The sequence below is a fragment of the Bubalus bubalis genome, chromosome 23 (genome assembly GCF_019923935.1).
Source record: "Bubalus bubalis isolate 160015118507 breed Murrah chromosome 23, NDDB_SH_1, whole genome shotgun sequence".
NCBI lineage: Eukaryota > Metazoa > Chordata > Mammalia > Artiodactyla > Bovidae > Bubalus > Bubalus bubalis.
The window spans coordinates 40,789,913-40,811,727 of NC_059179.1; the positions used below are offsets into that span (position 1 = coordinate 40,789,913).

Consider the following 21,815-nt stretch of genomic DNA (forward strand, 5'->3'; position numbering starts at 1 on the left):
TCAGTCCTTCCAATGAACATTCAGGACTGATTTCCTTTAGGATGGACTGGTTGGATCTCCTTGCAGTCCAAGGGACTCTCAAGAGCCTTCTCCAACACCACAGTTCAAAAGCATCAATTCTTCGGCGCTCAGCTTTCTTTACAGTCCAACTCTCTCATCCGTACATGACTACTGGAAAAACCACAGCCTTGACTAGACATTGGTAGTTTTTCTAAGTTAACTGATTGAAGGCAGAAGGCTAATGGGGACTTTTAGCTCTTGCTTTTCACCATTTTCATCAGGACACATAGGCTTACGCAGTCCCAGTCTTAAGAAAACAGATGTGACCCCAGGCAACACCTTTTCCTTCAAGTCACAACCAGATACTGTACAGAGCCTCGGAACCCCAAGGTGGCGGAACCCTGAAGCAGGCGGAACACAGGAGTGACGGAACCTGAAGGCAACGGAATCGGGAGCGCTGGAACCTCGGATTTAGCGGAACCAAAGCGCGGCGCCCAAGGAGCCACCCGGACTCTGTTTGGAACGGAAGCCCAGTGGCCGGCAGCTTCCTGGTTGCGCGGCGGCTCTGAGGGCCCAGTTTAGCCGTGGCGATGTTGCCCTACACCGTGAATTTTAAGGTGTCGGCGCGCACCCTCACCGGGGCCCTCAATGCCCACAACAAGGCGGCGGTGGACTGGTGAGGGCGCCGGGTTCCGAGGCCGCCAGGCTCGGCCAGGAGTCTCTGAGGGGAAGGGGGAAAGAACAAGCGGTTTCATCCTCCTGCTTAGTTTGTTCTCTTCAAGACTGGACGCTGCCTTCACACTTTAGAGATTTTCATTTTTAAATGCTGGCTTTCTGTTGTTACTATAAACGCTGTAAAAACCCCCATATGGGAACTTGCCCTTGGGTGGATATACTTGCCCTCGTTCTCTCATCTCTTGTTTCTCTTCGCTCGTTCCCCTCACCTTCCTCACCGTCCCCATTCCCCACTCTTACCCTCTCCTCCCAAGTCTCCGGGCTTCTCGCCCTCCTGTCAGTTCCGTTCTTCTCCAGTTCTGTCTTCTTTTTCTCTCATCCCCGTTTCTTAACCTGTATCCATTCAACAATGTACTGGACGCTGTGCCAGGACCCTGGGCTCTGGCCAACTCTTCATTTCACCTTTATCTTTTTACTATAAAATGACAACGATAATTAATAACCAGGCAAATATAAAGCAGACTGCTTGTAGCTGTGGCTCCTGGGAAGGTTGGCAAGAGTACAGAAACTTCCTGTTGAGTGTTCATCTTTTTATCTGGTTGGAGGGACCAGGGCTTATCACAGAGCGTGGAGTGTGATCCCACGCACTCTGTAGTTGCTTGGCATTCAGAGTTGAGTAAGACGAGGGATAAGCTCTCGAAGACAAATAGACGACCCGAGTCGCTTTATATGTCTTTACACCTCTACAGGCATATCTCTCAGAGCTTAATTTTTTTATCCGAAAAAAAAAAAATTCAACAAGTTTTGTTTTTTAAAGCTTAGCTAGACCTTTTCTATTTAAATGGTAAAATGTAATGTGCTAGCCTTTGGGCTTACATAATAATTTTATTAATGGTGGTGCCTATTGGTTAGATTTATCTGTTGTTTAGGATGCCTTTTGGCAAGAGAGAAGTTGTTTTGCTTTGCTCTTAACTTATTTAACACTTTTTGTTAGGGGCTGGCAAGGTTTAATTGCTTATGGATGTCATTCGCTTGTGGTAGTGATTGATTCCAATACTGCTCAAACGCTTCAAGTTTTAGAAAAGCATAAAGCTGATGTTGTCAAGGTAAGTCAGATCCTACTTCCACCCTATCATAAATTGTCTGTTATAAAGTTTTAAATATCGCTGGAATCTCATTAAAGTCATATGTAGAAATGTTGAGTAGCTTTTACATGTGATAACTCTTATTTGGGGTAGCCTAATATTTCCATATCAGGTTTTCCGCATGGCTCAGTGGTAAAGAACCCACCTGCCAATGCAGGAGTCTCAGGTTTGATCCCTGGGTCAGGAAGATCCCCTGGAAGATTAAGTGGAACCCACTCCAGTATTCTTGCCTAAAGAAATCCATGGACAGAGGAGCCTGGCCCACCACAGTCCATGGGGTCACAAAGAGTTGAACAAGACTGATCACACACGCACATGCAGTATTTCCATGTATACTTAATGTCGCATCAGTATTGAACTATTAAATGGTAGTTCTTAGGTCATTTTAATGCTAGTGGAAAACACTAATTTTGTCCTGTACTGCACCACTCATTTCACTCATTAGTTTTGAGCATCTAGTATGTGCTAAGAGTATAGAGATGAAAAAGCCCTCAAGCAATTCATTGTCCAGTGAGGAAGAGTGAGAAGAAAACTTACAAATACAGTGTGGTAAGTGAGACCTGTTTCATATGCTATGGGAAGACAAAGGGACTACAGGTCACCTGGTTGTAGGGATCAGAGGAGGGCTCAGAATTCTTTTCATTTTCGGGACTAGTAAACAGTAGCTGGCTGAGTGAAAAATTAGGAAGTGCACTGCAGGAGAAAAGGAGAATAGACTCAAAAGGAAGCAGTGTGTGTAAAGGATGGCCAAAAGATGGAATACACATGTAATCAGTAGGAGTGATGAAAGAAGGCAGCCGGAGAAAGTCACCTACCCTGAAAGGTTTATAAGATTATGATGGACTTTGGATTTTTAAGTAGGAGATTGACTTGATCATATTTGCATTTTAGAAAAACTCACTCTGGCAGTAGTGGAAGATCTGTTGGAAAAAGGCAAGACAATGCAGTGGGATCATTTAGGAGAGTTGTAGTAATTTTGGCAGGAAATCCTTAGGGCCTGAAATAAAGAGGAGACATAAAGGAGTCAGATTTAGGAGCTCTCTAAGAGATGAACTTGATAACATTTATAGTAAACAGTCTTAATCGACAGAATGACCCCAATGCAGGAACCCCCGGTTTGATGCCTGGGTCAGGAAGATCCACTGAAGAAGGGATAGGCTACCCACTCCAGTATTTTTGGGCTTCCCTGGTGGCTCAGAAGGTAAAGAATCCTCCTGTAGTGTGGGAGACCTGGGTTCATCCCTGGGTTGGGAAGATCCCCTGGAGAAGGGAATAGCTACCCATTCCAGTATTCTGGTCTGGTGAATTCCATGGACAGAGAAGCCTGGCAGACAACAGTTCATAGGTTCTCAGAGTTGGACGTGACTGAGCAACTTTCACTCTAGAGGTGAACTTTAGTGAACAGTCTTAAGGGAGAATCAGAATGACCCGAGGTCTCTGTATGAGTAACTGAATAGTAGTGTTGTTCTGATGACTTGACTGTGTGAAGTCAGTGTTTAAAGTGCAGAGTCTGAGACACCTGGGGCAATTGAATTATACTGATCTGAAATTTTAGGAAACGTTACTATTGGAGATGGAGCTCTGGGGTCTTTTATTGGTTGTTAACTGTTTTATTGAGATACTCCTACCATAAAATTCATCCATTTAAAGCATACAGTTCCATGGTTTTCAGTATATCCAGAGTTGTGTAGCCATTAACCACGATCAATTTCATAACCCCCCAAAGAAACCTTGTACGCCTTAGCAGTTGCCACCTACCCCCTTTCCCTTCATCCCTGGGCAGCCACTAATCTGCTTTCTGTTCTGTAGATTTGTCTGTTCTAGACATTTGAAATGAATGAGATGGTGCAGTGTGTGCCTGGCGTCTTTCGCCTAGCATAATGTTTTTCAAGATTCATCCATGTCACACGGCTTGTGTCAGAACTCTGTTCCTTTTTATCGCTAAATAATATTCCACTGATACAACATTTATTTATTGATGGATATTTGATATATCTCACTTTTTAGGTATTACGAACAATGCTGCCATGAACATTTGTGTACAGTTTGTTTGTGTGAACCCGTGTTTTCATTTCTCTTGAGTATATGCCTCAAAGTAGAATAGCTGACTTACATGGTAACTTTATATTTAACTTTTGAGGAACTGCCAGACTGTTTTTTCTCAAAGAGGCTTCAATATTTTACATGCCCATAGCAGTGTATGAGGGCTCTAATTTCTCCTCAAACTCAACATCTGTCCTTTTGATTATAGCCCTCCTAGGGGGTATGAAGTGGTTCTCATTGTGGTTTTGGTTTGTGTTTCCTTAGTGGCTAATAGTGTTTAGCATCTTTTCATGTGCTTAGTGGCCATTTGTAGATATTCTTTGAAAAATGTCTATTCATTCCTTTGCCCATTTTAAAATTGTATTTTTTAAAATTTTGGAGTTGAAAGAATTCTTTATGGTTCTAGATACAAGTCCCTTATCAGATATATGCCTTGGCAAATATTTTCTCTCATTCTGTGATAGTGCCCTCTGAAGCACAAAAGTTTTAAATTTTGATGTAGGCTGTAACCAAGAACCATTGCTTTTCCCAGTGTCAAGAAGATTTATATCTTTGTTTTTGTCTAAGGATATTATGATTTTAGCTCTTATATTTGGGTTTTAGATCCATTTTGAGTTAATTTTTGTATGTAATGTGCAATAGGAAAAAATACAGGTGATTTTTTTTTTAATATCTACATGTATCCTATGATCTTGCTAAACTCATTAGATTTAGTAACTTGAGTGTTATTGTTTTGTTTTTCTTACGTAGACAGTAATGTTATCTGCAGATAATGACAGCTTGGATTTTTCACTAGTAATCTGGTGTCTTTTCTTTCTTTTCCTTGTCCTCTTGTGTTGATTGGGACCTCTACTATAGTGCTTAGGACTGAGGGAGAATGCCTTTGTCTTACCCTGAGCCTAGGAAAAAAGCATTCAGTCTTTCACTATCAAGTCTAATGCTGAGTATAGGTTTTGTTTTTTAATTTTTTTGTTTTTGGGGAAGAAATATTATCTCTCCCCCCATTTCTGTCTTTTTTGCATTTCTGGAGTTTTCATTTCTTAGTATAGATGTGTGTTTCAGTCTGGTGTCATATTCCTTTTGCCTAAAGAATTTCCTTCAAGTCCTTGAGGCATGTATCTGATATTGGTTGATCCTTTCTGATTTTATTTGTCTGAGAAACTGTTTCACCAGTACTTTTTTTTTCCTTGTAGTGCTTTAAAGATCACTTAATTATCTCCCAGAGTAATTTTTGTTGGGAAATTTTTGTCTTTGTTTCTCTGTATGCAATGTATCTTTTCTCATCTCCTTATCTTGATTTTCAGCAGTTTGATTATGATGTGTTTAGGTGATTTTTTAAAAATATATATACAGAGATGGAATTCAAGTACTACACACACATACACACACACACACATTCACACACCCTACAATAATCTTATGTGTGGTAGTTTTATTCTGTAAAGTTGTTGGAAACACTGAATTAGCAAATACTGAAACACTGATTGCTCCTGGGGGAAATAATGCAATTTGGTTCCTAGTGAGCCTCTAGTTGAAATATTTTCATCAACTGATTGATATATAACCTTGTTTTATATGTGTTTCTGTTAAAAGACATCTTATTTATTATATACTGTTGATTTATTATCATTGAACTCATGGCCGACAGCACCATAACTCATGTCTGGACAAAGCTTATTTCGTGTGTTTTTTCTGTAATGCATGGCACAGCTTCTTGTGCTTAGGAGCTCTAGACAGCACTTGAGCACTGCGCTGCGGACCGTTTTAAACAGTGAAGTCACAACCGGAAGCCCAGAAATGCAAAAACACAGTAGTAAGAAGGCCTCAGAACAGACATTGGTTTACATCCTGAGAACTGCCACAAGAGCACCTTGTTAACCGCAGCTGGGATGCTCTTGTATGTTGAGTGACTCAGGTTTGTCACCTCTCTGCGTGTGTCCGTTAATGACTGTAAAAGCACTGCAGATACTGATTTTACAAATAAAATTACCAATGCGTTCTAGCGAGTAGGCAAATTCACAAATACAGCTTCTGTAAATAACGAGGAGGGAGAGTATACATACCTTCACACATGTATAAAGTAAACATATACATATATACACATTCAAACATGTATACATGCATATGTGCAGACACACATTTTCATTTAAAAAAAACTCTTGCCTGAGGAAAAGATGTGTCTCGTTAAAACTGAAGTTCGAAACACTTTTGGCCATCTTTTTCATGAATGCTATTGGAATTGATCAGCATGCTTCCCTACCTAAGCATTTTCTCTGAGTTTGTTTACTTTTATGTGTACATACATGTGTGTGTCTGTGTACATAGGTATATGCCTATATATTCAAATATAGGTATATGTTTGAAGAGTCCGTGGTGTTCAGTTTGTTTACTAAACACATACTTGAATGTCAGCTGCAGGCACTGTGTTAGGGTCTGAGAATAGAAATGTGAGCAAGGCCCCCATGATCCTGCCATATGGAGCAGGACTGGTGATAGGTCAAAACAAAGTAAATAAAATAATTACAGAGTATTATGTGGGAAATGATCCAAAGTAAACAAGTAGGAGCTAAAGAAGGGAGGTTGTGCCCAGGGAAGACCTTGGCTCAGAGGAAGGACTGTTTTATTCCTTATTCTGTCAGTGCTCAGTACTCAGGAATTAACCTGATTTGTGCTGGGATTCTTGTATTTTTTATTTAAAAAACTATTAATGTTATAAAAGTATGATGCATAAATTTATTTTTTTAGAGAAAAAACTGCTGCAATTTTTTTCCGATTTTATGAGAGGGATACCCAGATTTTTTGTTTGCTTTTGTGTTTTCCTTTTGCAAGATTTTGGTAGCTCAAAGTTGTCTGCTTTTAATTAGAAGAATAGAGTGCAAGAGAAGATTCTTCTTAACAGTTTAGGATTTTATGTGTTCTGTCAGAATTAGATTTTATGGTCTTTACTGTGATTAGATGATATATCAGTGATCATACCATTTTAAGAGATAGTATTCTGGAATTTTTACCTGCATTCTCCAGATTATTAAGCCTGTGTCTCATTTCTGATATTTTAAAGGCAAGAAAGTTGTGATGTTTTCAAAACTATTTTAGTTGTGGCTTTAAAAAAATCATAATAAAAATGTCTGACTTTTGAGGAAGCTAATTTCCTATTTTTGTAATATAAGTGTAGAATGTAGCTTGAGTTCTGGTCAGTGTTTTATGAAAATTATGTATGGTTTACATCCAGTGCAAATATTTACTTGATTTGGTTTCTTCTTGATACTAGGTTAAATGGGCCAGGGAAAATTATCATCATAACATTGGCTCGCCATATTCCTTGCGCTTAGCTTCTGCTGATGTCAATGGAAAGATCATCGTTTGGGATGTAGCAGCAGGAGTAGCACAGTGTGAGATCCAAGAGCATGCCAAGCCTATTCAGGGTGAGGAAAGTCCGCGCTCCACCGAGCGTCTGTGTTAATACACTTATTGTTAGAGCGGTTGGTTTTTGTCCCTTTCATTTACTTTCATCACTTCTCAGTTAACTCTTGATTGTGTGTAGCCAGTTCTGTGGATCCGAATCTAGCTTTCTTTTCCCTATCAATATGCTCCTGGGCTTATTTCCTCAGATCTCAGTTGATTTGTGCTTTGGTAAAACGCATTAATTTCAGTTGAGCATGATGAGAAAACTTAAGCTCCTTATAAATGGTCTTGTAGATCTAAGCTATAAATAAACTCCCCTGAACTGCACCTTTGAATTAGCCCTCAATGCTTACTTTCTGCTAATAGAGATAAAATGTTATTCTCATTTTCATATATCAATAGATCATTTGCTTGCTTATGTTACTGACCTAATCAATACAGCATTCCTGGCTTTGACTGCGTGGCTCTCTTGACTGGGTGAATCTTTTAAATGACTGTTAAAAAAGTACTTATTGAGTACTTACTGTACCTACTGAACTAGATCTTTATCTTCTTTATTGTCTTAAAAAAATATGCAATTCTGTAAAGTCCCATTAAGTAACTCCACAAAAACATTAGGAGAGTCTGACATTGATCCTGGCTAGGACAAGTCTTTGACATAAAGTTTTAACTAATGAATAGTGTAAATTGCCTTGTATTTTCTTTGAAGTAATATTTCAGATTACTTGGAAATGTTGACCTCTAGATTCTAATGTTCAGGCAGCTCATTTTTATGTATAATTAGTTTTCCCTGTCAATCTTGACACATAAACTTAGATGCAACATTGAAAAGGAGGGGGGAAGTTAAGATTTTAAGGATTATGAAAACACATACACACAACTAGATATAAAGGATGCATTAACCAAGTGTTTTAAAGTGGGTGATTTCTGAATTTTGTCTTTATTTATCTGGTCTTTGCAGATGTTCAGTGGTTATGGAATCAAGATGCTTCCCGGGATTTATTGCTTGCTATCCATCCGCCGAATTACATTGTGCTCTGGAATGCAGATACTGGCACCAAACTCTGGAAGAAGAGCTATGCTGATAACATTCTTTCTTTTTCTTTTGATCCTTTTGATCCCTCACATTTAACTTGTGAGTACTAGTTTCTTGTGGAAAATGAATTGAGGTATTTGTAATATATATGATTAATGCTATATACATAAGATACACATACACGTACACCCATCATACATCTTAAAATCAGACGCACATCTAGTTCATATCTTTTCAGCTCCTAGTAAAGATACTAAATCATAACCCATATTTTTTCAAGTATTCTGATGATTAGAAATTTAAATCAGCAAGCTAGACCTTCAGTGTATGGAATTTGTGATCAGAATTAGATTAGTCAGAGAACGAGAGAGTTGCTGTGTTATTCTAATTCAGACTTAATTAAATTTTTTTTCTAGGAACATCAAAAGAACCTGAGTCAAGGGTTTCATTTAGTCTGTGGCCAAATTCATTTCTTCCTTTTCAAAATATTGTTCTAATTCATTCCAAGCCTTTTGAGTGCCATAAACAGATGCATGTCAAGAACAGACTAAGCCCAAGGGAGTTTTTTCTTGCAGAGACTGTTTTTGCCAATATACTTTAATGTTTTACTGAGCCACTGATCTAAAAATTAGATTCTAGACAGATATTTTTGTGACTAAATATTTTTTATTCAGTTATCCAACAAATATTTCTTGAGCTTTTACTTACTATATGCACGGAGTGTTCTGGGAGTCTGGAATATGTGAATCAAGACAAGGATTCTTGTCTTCATAAAGTTTGCATTCTAGTGAGGAAGAATTAGGTGGTGACCTATGAACATAATGAATTAGTACACTACAATGTATTATGAGTGTTATAAAAAATAAAACAAGATAAAGGGAGTGGGAGTGGGCTTGTTGTATAGATAAACTGGTCAAGGTAGGCTTCATTTTGATATTTGATGAACAACTTCAAAGAGATGAGGAGATCTACTATGGTAAAGAATGTTTTACCTGGATTTGAATGACTCAAAATTCCAATTTGTATCCTCCAATATTTATTGAGGGGTATGTGAGTTGATGGAGGGACAGAAGGTCAGACAAGTAGAAATCAAAATGGGAAACATAGCTGTATAAATAACTGCAATATGGTGTGTTTAGGGTTTGTATGTGTAAATGTGTAAATGTGAACGTATGTGTGCACTCACTAGGTTGCTGTGGAGGGCAGTGCTGTGGGAGCCCTGAGGAGAGCAGGCTTAGCTGACAGAGTCAGGGAGTGAGGACATCACAAAAGGAGGGGACAGACTTCGACCTTGAAGGATGCCTTCTATAATCTGAAATGGAGACAAAGCTTCAGGTTAATTTACTGCATCTCTGTAATTTAGTTGATGAAAGCACGAGATTTCAAAGCATCAGTTGACCTAACATCTTTGATTTGCTCATTGAATGTGCTGGGGTTGTCATAATTCTTGAATGCTTTGTTCCCTGCCTTTAAAACAGCCTCACTCATTGCCAAGAGCCAGGGTAGATAAGATTTTTATGATCAGATAGGTGTTAGTCCGGAGAAGGCGATGACACCCCACTCCAGTACTCTTGCCTGGCAAATCCCATGGATGGAGGAGCCTGATAGGCTGCAGTCCATGGGGTCGCACAGAGTTGGACACGACTGAAGTGACTTAGCAGCAACAGGTGTTAGTCGGCCCCAGTTGTGAGGGGGATTATTTTTTCAATCATAAAAAGGCATAAAATATTTCTGTTTCCTGTACACTTAGCCACTGTTGGCACTTTTACTCTAGATATTAAGTGAAAACACTCTTTGCACATCCCAAGCTTCAGTTTGACACTCAAGAAGAAAAAGGAAGTAAATTTAGACAGAGCAATTCATGATAATGATAAAAAATTAGTATCAACAAGTTAAATATTTGAATTTGCCAAGTGTGGTATGCAGAACCTCATATATAGGTTTTTTTTTCCTCTTCTGTGAATTTTATATTCTGAAAGTCTTTAGATTTTGAAGTTATGAGATATAATGAGGAAAGGTTTCTAATGAAAGTCCGTACACTGAATTTATTTGGAAGAACAAACATTTGCTCCTTCTGCCAGTAACCTTCTGGTATCTTTTTAATATAAGATATTAATTTAGAGTGCTGAGCTTGGAGGCCTCTGACGAATTGTAATGGACCACCTGTTTCTGTTTAACTTGGAGAACATTCCCGTTAAGTCTGCATAACACTGCCAGTTCCTTATTATTAAAATTATCATTACCTTGCTCTTAAAAATGTATTGGAATAAAACTCTATGCTAAACTTGATTAAACTTTAATCAGAGTTTCACTTCTCTCAGTACAGTACTCACCAGCGAGGGCATTGTGTTCATCTCAGATTTCTCTCCATCCAAGCCTCCCTCAGGACCTGGGAAAAAAGTTTACATATCCAGTCCACACTCCAGCCCAGCTCACAACAAGCTGGCTGCAGCCACAGGGGCCAAGAAGGCTCTTAATAAAGTGAAAATCTTAATCACTCAAGAGAAACCTAGGTAAGTTGCAAGTATAAAACTAGCAGCAACATTCATGTAACTCAGTGTTTATCTGTTTATTGAAAATATAATTTTTGGAAATGTATTAAGATTGATTTTCTTCTTCGTGTTACCCTTTCTTGTTTCTAATTTTGAATTTATAAAAGGAAAAATATTTTTTGTTTCCTCCTCTAAGAAGAGATTTAGCACTTAGCATGGTTCCTTTGTTTCCAGTAATGCAGTAAACAACCCCCACTAATTTTCAGTGAACATCTTTGACTTCTGAAAATGAGAGAGAAAGATTCTAAGATGGGGGCCACTGAACACATTAAAAATTAGGGGGCAAAACTGGATTATGATTTTAAATACATTTTCCTGACTTAAATACTGTGTAATGTCATTAGCCAGTAAAATATGAGTGTTTTTCTTCTGCATGTAAATGTGGTTTCCCATAGTGATTAAGGGCCAAGATTCTAGGGGAACTGTAGTTCTGTGACTTGGAGTATACTTTAGTCTTTCTCAGATTTCAGTCTTCCAATAGTTAAGATGTGGTGTTTTAAAGGGTTTCATAGGCCTGTTACAAAGATTAATAGATACAGAAACTTAAGTCCTTATCATAGTATCTGATACTTAATAAGCATTCTTTTGGTAAATGCTATATTTTTGTTTATTTCAGAAATTTCAACTGAATAAAATTTTATTTTGAAGAACTAATTTTATGCATTAAAAATGGATTTCTGTTTTTTTCCTAGTGCTGTGGTTCTTATATTTTTATTGCTTTGGTAGTTTTTTGGCATTCATTTTAAAAATGCTTTTATTTTTAATATACTAAGATTATTCTATCTAGACTTTGTGGGTAATTACCTGAAAAACGTGGTAAAATACAAATTGCTCTACAAATTCTGAATTGATATGTAAATATCAGTTTTATATATTAAACCATAGGCTGGTTAAATTTATCCCAATTTATCCCCCACCCTATGCTGAAATGATTGAAGATTACTCCTTAAGTATCTTGAGAACTTATTTCTTTTGCAGTAATTCTGTATCATAAATAATTATTTTTAACCTGCATAGTTTTATAACTTATGACCTACATACTGTATTTTCTCTCATGTGAATCATATGTTCATCTGTGTGAGGAAATTGAGTCTTACATTGTTTTAAATTTGTTATTTAAGCTTGCCCAACTGGGAAGTGCACAGCCAGAATTTTAATGCAGTCCACATCCCTCTCCATGGTCCTCTGATCTAACTTTACTTTAAATTTCAAAACCTTAATAAAATTATTATGTAAAAAGAAGATGGTACATAATTATATGCCCATTCCTATTGAAATAAATATGTAAATTTATTATAAATACAAAGTTGTGATTAGGTATATACAACAATCACAAATTACTGAAATGATTTTTGAGACTCTTCAACAATCTTTACAATCCTCATATTGTTTCATCTCTTTTATTTACACAGAAGAAAATTCTGTGGCAAGTGAATAAAATACCCAACTTTGTTCCAAAAAATCTTTAAGACAGCTGAAAAATAAAGGAAGGCAGAGTAGAGGGAGTGACTTGCTCAAGGCCAAACAGATAGTCCACTGACTCCTGATCCAGTTCTCTAGCCCTAATTACTCTAAATGTTGTGTTTTAATCCCATGGCTTCTTTTCAGCCCTCCATCTAGTACTTCTGACTACAAAATAAGAATGACAGTACTGCCTTATGAGTGCTGTGTAGTATTGTCACTTACCCTCTCATATCACAGACTTACTAGTTTACTTTAAACTTTCAGTGATTTGGAAACATATCTCTCCAGCCTGTCTAGTGTTACTGTCATAATGTGGATTTTGGCACAAAGGAGAGATCTAATATTTAGATGCTAGCTCATGTTGGTTATTTCGGGAGACAGTTGTACATTCTCATTGATGGTTATTATATGGAAAGTACAAAATTCAATCCTTTTTTAGCTTTTTCAGATATGAATAAAGTCTGATTCATCTTTTAAAAATTGAAGTGTAGTTGATTCACAATGCTGTGTTAGTTCCTGATATACAGCAAGATGATTCACTTATACATATTATATTATATGGAGCCTCCCTAGTGGCTCAGACAGTAAAGAATCTGCCTGCAATGCAAGAGATGTGGGTTCTATCCCTGGGTTGGGAAGATCCCCTGAGAAGGGAATGGCAACCCACTCTAGTATTCTTGCCTGGAGAACCCCATGAACTGTAGCCTGCCAGGCTCCTCTGTCCATGGAATTGCAAAGAGTCAGACACAACTGAGGGAGTGACGCAGTACGTGTGCGCACACATGCACACACACAGCAAAGTGCTTCAGTTATACATATTACTATTCTTTTTCATATTCTTTTCCATTGTAGTTTACTATAGGATATTGAATCTAGTTCTTTGTGCCATATAGTAGGACCTTGTTTATTTTATATAGAGTAGTTTGTATCTGCTAATCCCAAACTCTTAATTTATCCCTCCCTCATGGCCACCCCACCTTTGGTACTTATAAGTTTGTTTTCTTGTCTGTGGATCCATATCTGTTTTGTACATACGTTCATGTGTGAGTCTGACTCATTTCTTGATGCCTGAAGTAAATGTTTATTTTTTCCAGTGCAGAATTCATAACTCTCAATGATTGCCTTCAGTTGGCATACCTGCCTTCCAAAAGGAATCACATGTTGCTGCTCTACCCTCGTGAGATTTTAATCCTTGATCTTGAGGTGAATCAGACAGTGGGTGTGATTGCAATAGAGCGAACAGGAGTTCCTTTTCTGCAGGTATCTACAGCTTACAAATTACATCACCAAAAGTTGATTATGAATTATATAGAGAAAAATAATCTATACTTTTGCATAGTCTTGCAAAAGTCCTTAGTTTCCCTTTTTTTCTATTTATTTAAAGATTGACAATATTATTTTACATTCCTTATTTTTCTGGACTTCTGATTGGTTTGATTTAACCCTAGAAATTCTCCTGACAGATCTGGAGATGGATACTGAACTATTTAAGTTACACGAATAAAGACAAATTTTTTAGGATTGATGGATAAGGGGATTATATGTGTGCTTTTGTGTTTTTGTTTTACTTTTTGCCCGTATTCTATAAATACGAGTTTATGAGTCTCACTGTATATATAATTTTAAAATCTATGGTTTTGAAAAATAAATACATCATCTATTTAAAGGTAATTCCCTGCTTTCAACGTGATGGTTTATTTTGCCTACATGAAAATGGTTGTATAACCTTACGTGTTCGAAGATCTTACAGTAGTATTTTCACTTCAAATGAGGAACCAGGTAAGTTTATATCTCACAATAATGTTCACTTATTTTTTTTTTCAGAATTATTTTTTAAAGCTTTATGTGGCAAATACTAGCCAAAGCATGGAGTTAATGATAATCCCTGCCTTAAGATAATAGAATATGGTTATAGTATGAGACATAAGAAAGCACAAACCCAAGATAATCTCTGGGTATTATAACAGTGCACCTCCTGTATGCAGCAAAAATAGTAGTATTTTGTAATCCCTTTTTGTCTGTATCCGTGAGCCAAGTACCTGTTATCTTTTGTGACTGTTTCTTTTACACAAGTCCAGCCTTATATATACCTTTATTATTACACCTCTTTGACTTTTCTTCTGCTTTAGCAAGGAATGTCTTAAACCTGTGTCACTTCCATGGTAAAGTGACATAGGTTAATAAGTCTTCAGGGCATTCAGTTGTCAATTCCAATCTCATCCTGGAGAATAAAACTGATGTCTTTATGGAATGATGTGCTATGTAAAGATGAAAGTGACTTTCACATCTTTCGTAAAATACAATTATTTTTAGGCTTACTCTTCAGTTTGGTCTCTCAGTCATGTCCGACTCTTTGCAGCCCCATGGACTGCAGCATGCCAGGCTTCCCTGTCCATCACCAACTCCTGGAGCTTGCTCAAACTCATGTCCATAGAGTCGGTGATGCCATCCAGCCATCTCATCCTCTGTTGTCCCCTTCTCCCGCCTTCAATCTTTCACCGCATCAGGGTCTTTTCCAGTGAGTCAGTTCTTTGCATCAGGTGGCCAAAGTATTGGAGCTTCGGTGTCAGCATCAGTCCTTCCAATGAATATTCAGTACTGATTTCCCTTAGCATTGACTGGTTTGATCTCCCTGCTGTGCAAAGGACTCTCAAGAGTCTTCTCCAACACTACAGTTCAAAAACATGAATTCTTCAGCGCTAAGCCTTCTTTATGGTCCAACTCTCACATCCATATGTGACTACTAGAAAAACCATAGCTTTGACTAGAAGGACCTTTTCGGTAAAGTAATGTCTCTGCTTTTTAATACGCTGTCTAGGTTGGCCATAACTTTCCTTCCAAGGAGTAAGCGTCTTTTAATTTCATGGCTGCAGTTACCATCTGCAGTGATTGTGGAGCCCAAAAAAATAAAATCTGTCACTGTTTCCATTGTTTCCCCATCTATTTGCCATGAAGCGATGGGACTAGGTGCCATGATCTTCATTTTTTAGATGTTGAGTTTTAAGCCATCTTTTTCACTCTCCTCTTTCACTTTCATCAAGAGGCTCTTTAATTCCTCTTCGCTTTCTGCCATAAGGATGGTATCATTTGCATATCTGAGGTTATTGATACTTCTCCTGCCAGTCTTGATTCCAGCTTATGCTTCATCCAGCCCAACATTTCACATGATGTACTCTGCATATAAGTTAAATAAGCAGGATGACAATATACGACCTTGATGTACTCCTTTCCCAATTTGGGACCAGTCTCTTGTTTCATGTCTGGTTCTAACTGTTGCTTCTTGGCCTGCATACAGATTTCTTAGGAGGCAGGTAAGGTGGTCTGGTATTCCCATCTCTAAGACTTTTCCAGAATTTGTTGTAATGAACACAGTCAAAGGCTTTGGCATAGTCAATGAAGCAGAAGTATGTGTTTTTCTGGAACTCTCTTGCTTTTTCTGTGATTCAGTGGATGTTGGCAATTTGATCTCTGGTTACTCTGCCTTTTCTAAATCCAGCTTGAACATCTGGAAGTTCTTGGTTCACGTACTGTTGAAGCCTGGCCTGGGAAATTTTGAGCATTACTTTGCTAGTGTGTGAGATGAGTACAATTGTGTGGTAGTTTGAACATTCTTTGGTGTTGCCTTTCTTTGGGATTGGAATGAAAACTGATCTTTTCCAGTCCTGTGGCCACTGCTTTTTCCAAATTTGCTGGCATATTGAGTGCAGCACTTTCACAGCATCATCTTTTAGAATTTGAAATAGCTCAGCTGGAATTCTATCACCTCCACTAGACATGTTCATAGTGATCCTTCCTAAGGCCCACTTGACTTTGCATTCTAGGATGTCTGGCTCTAGGTGAGTGATCACACCATCATGATGTAGAGCACAGTAAATTACGATGGGCTACAGGTGTACTGTTCATTATTTAATCATATATCTGTTGATCTTTTTTTGAAAGATTGTCTTCATTTAAAAAATATTAAATAAGCTATTTTGATAGTTGCTCTTTTGGACATTAAACTTGGTGTGGACAGTCACTAAGTTAATTGTCTTATATCCTGAAGAAATTAGTAATTGTAAACACAGGGAAGCCATTTTTGACAAACTTTGCTTTAGTTGAAGGGATGATGTTCTTTTTGGTTGAGGTATTATTTACATTGAAACAAGTAGCAGTGACATTAATATGGTTGCTTTCTAATATTTAAAGAAAACAATACTCTTGTTAAGATCCAGATCCTGTCCAGGAGCTTACCTATGACCTACGAAGCCAGTGTGATGCAATCAGGGTGACAAAAACTGTCCGTCCCTTCAGTATGGTGTGTTGTCCTGTCAATGAGAATGCAGCTGCCCTCATAGTGAGCGATGGCAGGGTCATGATATGGGAACTGAAGTCTGCTGTTTGTAATCGGAATTCACGGAGCAGGTAAATGAACCAATAGGATCTCTTTTTTGTTTTGCTTTGCTTCCCCCCCTTTTTTAAGATTGCCAGAATCATATAAAAATAGCAAGGCCTTTTTCTGTAAAAAATATATAGACATTAGATTACAAGGGGATTATGTAAACCTGCTAGAGATATTTCACCTATGGTTTAGATTAATGACTAGTGTAAAAAATGGATGGAGTACTATGACCTAAAGTTAGTAATTTGAGTTACTAACATATGATGCAGACTTTAAATATGTAAGAACTGTCTAATTATTATATCTTTGCAGTAGTTCTGGCGTGTCACCTTTATATTCACCAGTGTCTTTCTGTGGAATTCCTGTAGGAGTCCTACAGAATAAACTCCCAGACCTCTCCTTAGATAACATGATTGGTAAGCCACTTTTTTTTTCCCTTCTGACTTTCATGTTAGGTATACTTTTTGAAGGGCAAAATTAATAGTCAGTGATTGTTGTTACTATTAAATCAAAGTTAATACTTCAGAAAACTAAAATGTAGATTTGTTCTTTTCTGAATAAACCAGAGGGGTATAAAATAAGCAAAATTTATGTGGTCCCTAATAGTTATCTGCCGATTGTCATTGTGATTTTACTTGTCTGTTTCTTCCCATAGGTTATACGCGCCAAAAGGGTGGGACAGAGGTTAATTCAGCCTTGCATCCCCAGTACTCAGCACAGGGTGTAGCCCATTCTAGATGTACAATAAATAGTTATTGAAGAAATAATTAACTGAGCAATATTTAGAAAAAAATCATCTTCTTGACTTACATTTTCTTATTTTTATGTTGGGAATTCTTACTTGCACTAAATATTTATTTGCAAATAAAATATTATTTCAAACTTATCTAGTTATTATAGAGCCAGAATATGGTCAAGGAAGAATGAGGGTTGGTGATTTCAAATATTATACAGCTAGGAATTATAAATATGCCAAGCAGAGTTAACATGTAATTCACTTAAAATTGTGGCCAGTGGTTTATAAAGGATTTTCTTTACCATTATTTGTTATTCTATAATGTAATTAAACATGGACATTATTTACTAGGTTTCTTTTTGTTTGTTTAAATGCTATAAAAATAAATGATATACTAGAAAGAAGAGCATTAGCTTATTGATGTTAATCAGAGATGACATTTATTGGGGGCTTAGTACTATATTAAATGCTGTGCCAAATTCTCTACTTAATACCTTGACAACCCTGCGGACCAGGTACTATTATTATTATTTCCATTTTATATATGTGGGAACTAAGACCTGGAGAGATTAAAACACTTGCCCCAAAGTACACAGCCAGTTAGTGGAAATGTGGTCATAATCATCCCAGTCTGGAGTCTGCTTCTTGGCCATGGCCTCTAGTCCTGGCTGCTTCGCTGTGACCAAAGCAAGGCTTGACCTCTCCATACCCTGGTATTCTCATAATTCCTGCCAGTTTTGGACTCTTTGTGCTCACTGATACTAACTTACATACTTCAAATTTTTTCTTTTCACCTTTCACACATAAATCCCTATGAAGAAGTTCAGACACATAATTGTTTTGCAAAATTTATTTTATCAGTAACATAATTTTCTGAGTTAATTGACCCTGTCTGCGCTTAATATAAACTATTAAAGTGAAAAGAATTATGAACACACATGTACAGAACTAATCAGTAATATGAAGCCCATAGGAGTTTGAAATTTTATGCTGTTCAGGTATCTAAGTGATATAAATTACATTTTGGGGGGGACAAAATGATACAGATTGTATAGCAGTTCTTGACAATGTTGTTGATTTGAAAGTATTAATTAATCTTTGTTACTTGAAAACATTTTAATTAAAACTTTTAATTTGAAATTCAGTATGTACTTAGTGATAATTGAAAGCAATTCAGTTAAGTACAGAGGTCTGATTTATATTCATTGAGTAAAGGCTGTTGCTTATTAAGGCCTAATCTGCCCTACTTTGTGAATCACTTCACATGGAAAATGCTGGAAGAGAAATATGCAGTTTCCTGGAATCAACTCCAAGCTGCCAAAAGTTGGTAAACATGGCACCTACTTGTTGCCATTGCTTTAGACCCCATCTTTGTTACTAAAAATGAGTATCAGTTGTATGGCTTATCCTAAGGGATCATTTATTCAGATTGATCCTTTTTTTGTGTGTATATCTTACCGATTTTATAATAACATTTTACTAAAACGACTTGAGTTTGAGGGGTTTATTTAGAATCCCATCACCCACTCTGAGTAATTATTTACATTTTTCCCTTTCACAATATGTGTATATGTGTGAGCACCTAGGGTGTTCACACGAGCACTAATATGTGCTTGTGCTCAGTCGTGTCCAGCTCTTTGTCACCCTATGGACTGTAGCCAGCCAGGCTCTTCTGCCCATAGAATTTTCCAGGCAAGAATACTGGAGTGGGATGCCATTTGCTACTCCAGGGAATCTTTCTGACCCAGGGGATTGAACCTGCATCTCTTGTGTCTTCTGCATGGACAGGTGGATTATTTACCAGTAGCACCACCTGTGATAAACACACAAGCATATACACTCACACATATTCTTGTGTGATAACTTTTTCCCAGGCTTTGGTGGTGCTGGTGGTAAAGAACCTGTCTGCAGGAGACATAAGGGACACAGGTTTGATCCCTGGGTGGGAAGATCCCCTGGAGAAGGACATGGCAACCCACTGCAGTGTTCTTGCCTGGAGAATCCCATGGACAGAGGAGCCTGGTGGGCTATAGTCCATAGCGTCAGAAAGAGTTGGACATGACTGAAGCAACTTAACACACACAAAGGAAGAAAAATTTTAAACCCTTATTAGTAAGCTAAAGTTTCAACTTTGCTGCAATCTTTGTAGTGCAACATTTTGTTGTCGTTGTTCAGTTGCAAAGTTGTGTCTGACTCTTTGTGACCCCATGGACTGCAAAAAGCCAGGCTTCCCTGTCCTTCACTATCTCCCTGAGTTTACTCAAACTCATGTCCATTGAGTTGGTGATTCCATCCAGGCTTCTCATCCTCTGTCGTCCCCTTCTCCTCCTGCCCTCAATCTTACCCAGCATCAGGGTCTTTTCCAATGAGTCAACTCTTCGCAATGGGTAGCCAGCGTTTTGGAGCTTAAGCTTCAGCATCAGTCTTTGCAGTGAATATTCAGAGTTGATTTCCTTTGGGTTTGACTGGTTTGAGCTCTTTGAACCTATTTATGATTACCAATTTTATGTGCACTTTAAAGAGCATCAGATCAAAACATAACACTTAAGGAAGGCAGTGAGACAGGAATATGCTATAATCTGTCATGTACAGAAACTGTTCTCTAACCCTAGTCCTTCTCGATTTGCCTTTGATACCCTGAAGCCAGCAACTTTGGCTAAAACAGTGTTTCTTAGAAGACAAAGCCCCCTGAATTATGGATAGCAATACTCTGGAATAATCTAACCTTTGAGATATTAGATGATGCAAATGAAGTCCCGTAGCTAAATAAGACCTAGTGTATAGCTAAGCCCCCAGAGTGCTACGTGGCACCTTCTAGATTTGAAGAGTGCTTCCACTGTAAAGTTCCTTCAGAGTTTTAAGATCAGCATATGTTGCAATTAATGTATTTTTGTTTGTTTGTTTTATTACAAACCAGGGCAAAGTTCCTTCAGAGTTTTAAGATCAGCATATGTTGCAATTAATGTATTTTTGTTTGTTTGTTTTATTACAAACCAGGGCAAAGTGCAGTTGCTGGGGAAGAACACCCCAAAGGCTCCATTCTGCAGGAAGTGCAGCTCAAGTTCTTGCTAACAGGTCTGCTTTCAGGACTGCCCTCCCCACAGTTCGCTATCCGTATGTGCCCCCCGTTGACCACAAAAAACATCAAGATGTATCAGCCATTGCTTGCTGTTGGTGAGTTCTTGTTTTAACTCTTAATGTCTGTTTTACATTTTTAAGACATTAAAGTTTCCTGATTATTAGAAAATCCTTTATTCTCCTTTAGAATGCTTTAAGAGGAGGAAGAGGCTCCATGAAATTGTGTAAATACTCATCTTGAAATGCTTTTTTCCCCTCTCCTGTTAATCTTTTTAAATCACAACAATAACTCACTCACCAGTGGCAGATGACAGAGATTCCGACACCATGGATGTGCTTCTGAAAGGTCAGGTGGATAGTCCTGTGTGATGCTGAAACCAGACTGCTTGTCTTTTCTTGGACCATCTCAAGCTCTCCTGTACATGTCATTTTGTTTTGAGTTTTTGTTAACAATGTGGTCAAAGTTAATATTTAGTAACAGCAAGAATCTATATTTGCTAAGAATTGTATGTTAAACCTGGTTTTATTTTATTCAAAGTGGCTCTTGTCTTTGTAAACTAAAGATTTGCCTTCTGGGTTGAAATTGCAATTTTTATATTTTATATTTAAAAAAAAATTGGTCTGGGTTTCAGCTTGCTGTCACAGTAATTTCATGGTAATGTGTTTAACCTGGTTTCTTTTACAGAGAAAACAGAATTTTAATTTGCTTTTAAGTATATAAGGTTAAAAATTCATTTCTCTAAAATTTTGAAGAATAGAATATTTGTTTGAAATTGTCATTTTCTTAAGATGCTATTGGTTTGACTTCTGGTTTTTTCCCATTTCTCTAAACATGTGATTTGTGATTCTTTTTTTTTCCTAAAAATAAAATCTCATCACATGTATCTTGCAGCCCTTGTGTCTTAGCTCAGTGGCTGGCTTGTGATTCCTAGTGGCTCATTTGAGTATTACTGGTTGGCGGTACTGTTATTTCCCCATTTTTTTCCATTATCATCTTTTGAAAGTGATTTGAATTTTAAGATTCAGTGATCTGTGCTTATACGTTTCCAGATTTATATAAATACAGATAGATGTTTAATTTTTGCTCTAGAAACTGTTGATTCATATTAAATCTCTTATTGAAATTTCAGTTGGAATTGGTCAATGTACATAAAATGTATGTCTCTGAATGTCAGTATATCTAATTTTATTAATTTATTGGTGAAAATTATGTCTTGAGATAGTTAGATAATAAGAGTTGATTAGAATCTGAGATTTCCATTGTAGAATAAGCTATATTATAGTGGTATATAGTGAATAGCAA

The 21,815-nt window shown here is 37.4% G+C and overlaps 1 protein-coding gene across 3 annotated transcripts in view; it reads left to right on the top strand.

Annotated features, from left to right (window-relative positions):
• Positions 1-501: 501 nt before the first annotated feature.
• Positions 502-21,815, top strand: part of WDR11 (WD repeat domain 11) — a 60,053-nt gene continuing 38,739 nt past the window's right edge. The window contains exons 1-10 of one of the 3 annotated variants that reach the window (XM_006063534.4): positions 502-676; positions 1,670-1,781; positions 7,132-7,285; positions 8,227-8,400; positions 10,628-10,814; positions 13,412-13,577; positions 13,985-14,096; positions 16,526-16,721; positions 17,011-17,114; positions 20,432-20,608. In XM_006063534.4, the coding sequence (XP_006063596.3) occupies positions 591-676; positions 1,670-1,781; positions 7,132-7,285; positions 8,227-8,400; positions 10,628-10,814; positions 13,412-13,577; positions 13,985-14,096; positions 16,526-16,721; positions 17,011-17,114; positions 20,432-20,608 (1,468 nt within the window). In that variant the 5' untranslated portion in view covers positions 502-590. The remainder of the gene's footprint in view (positions 677-1,669; positions 1,782-7,131; positions 7,286-8,226; positions 8,401-10,627; positions 10,815-13,411; positions 13,578-13,984; positions 14,097-16,525; positions 16,722-17,010; positions 17,115-20,431; positions 20,609-21,815) is intronic. The other 2 variants (XM_006063535.4, XM_025274409.3) reach the window with 2 other exon arrangements.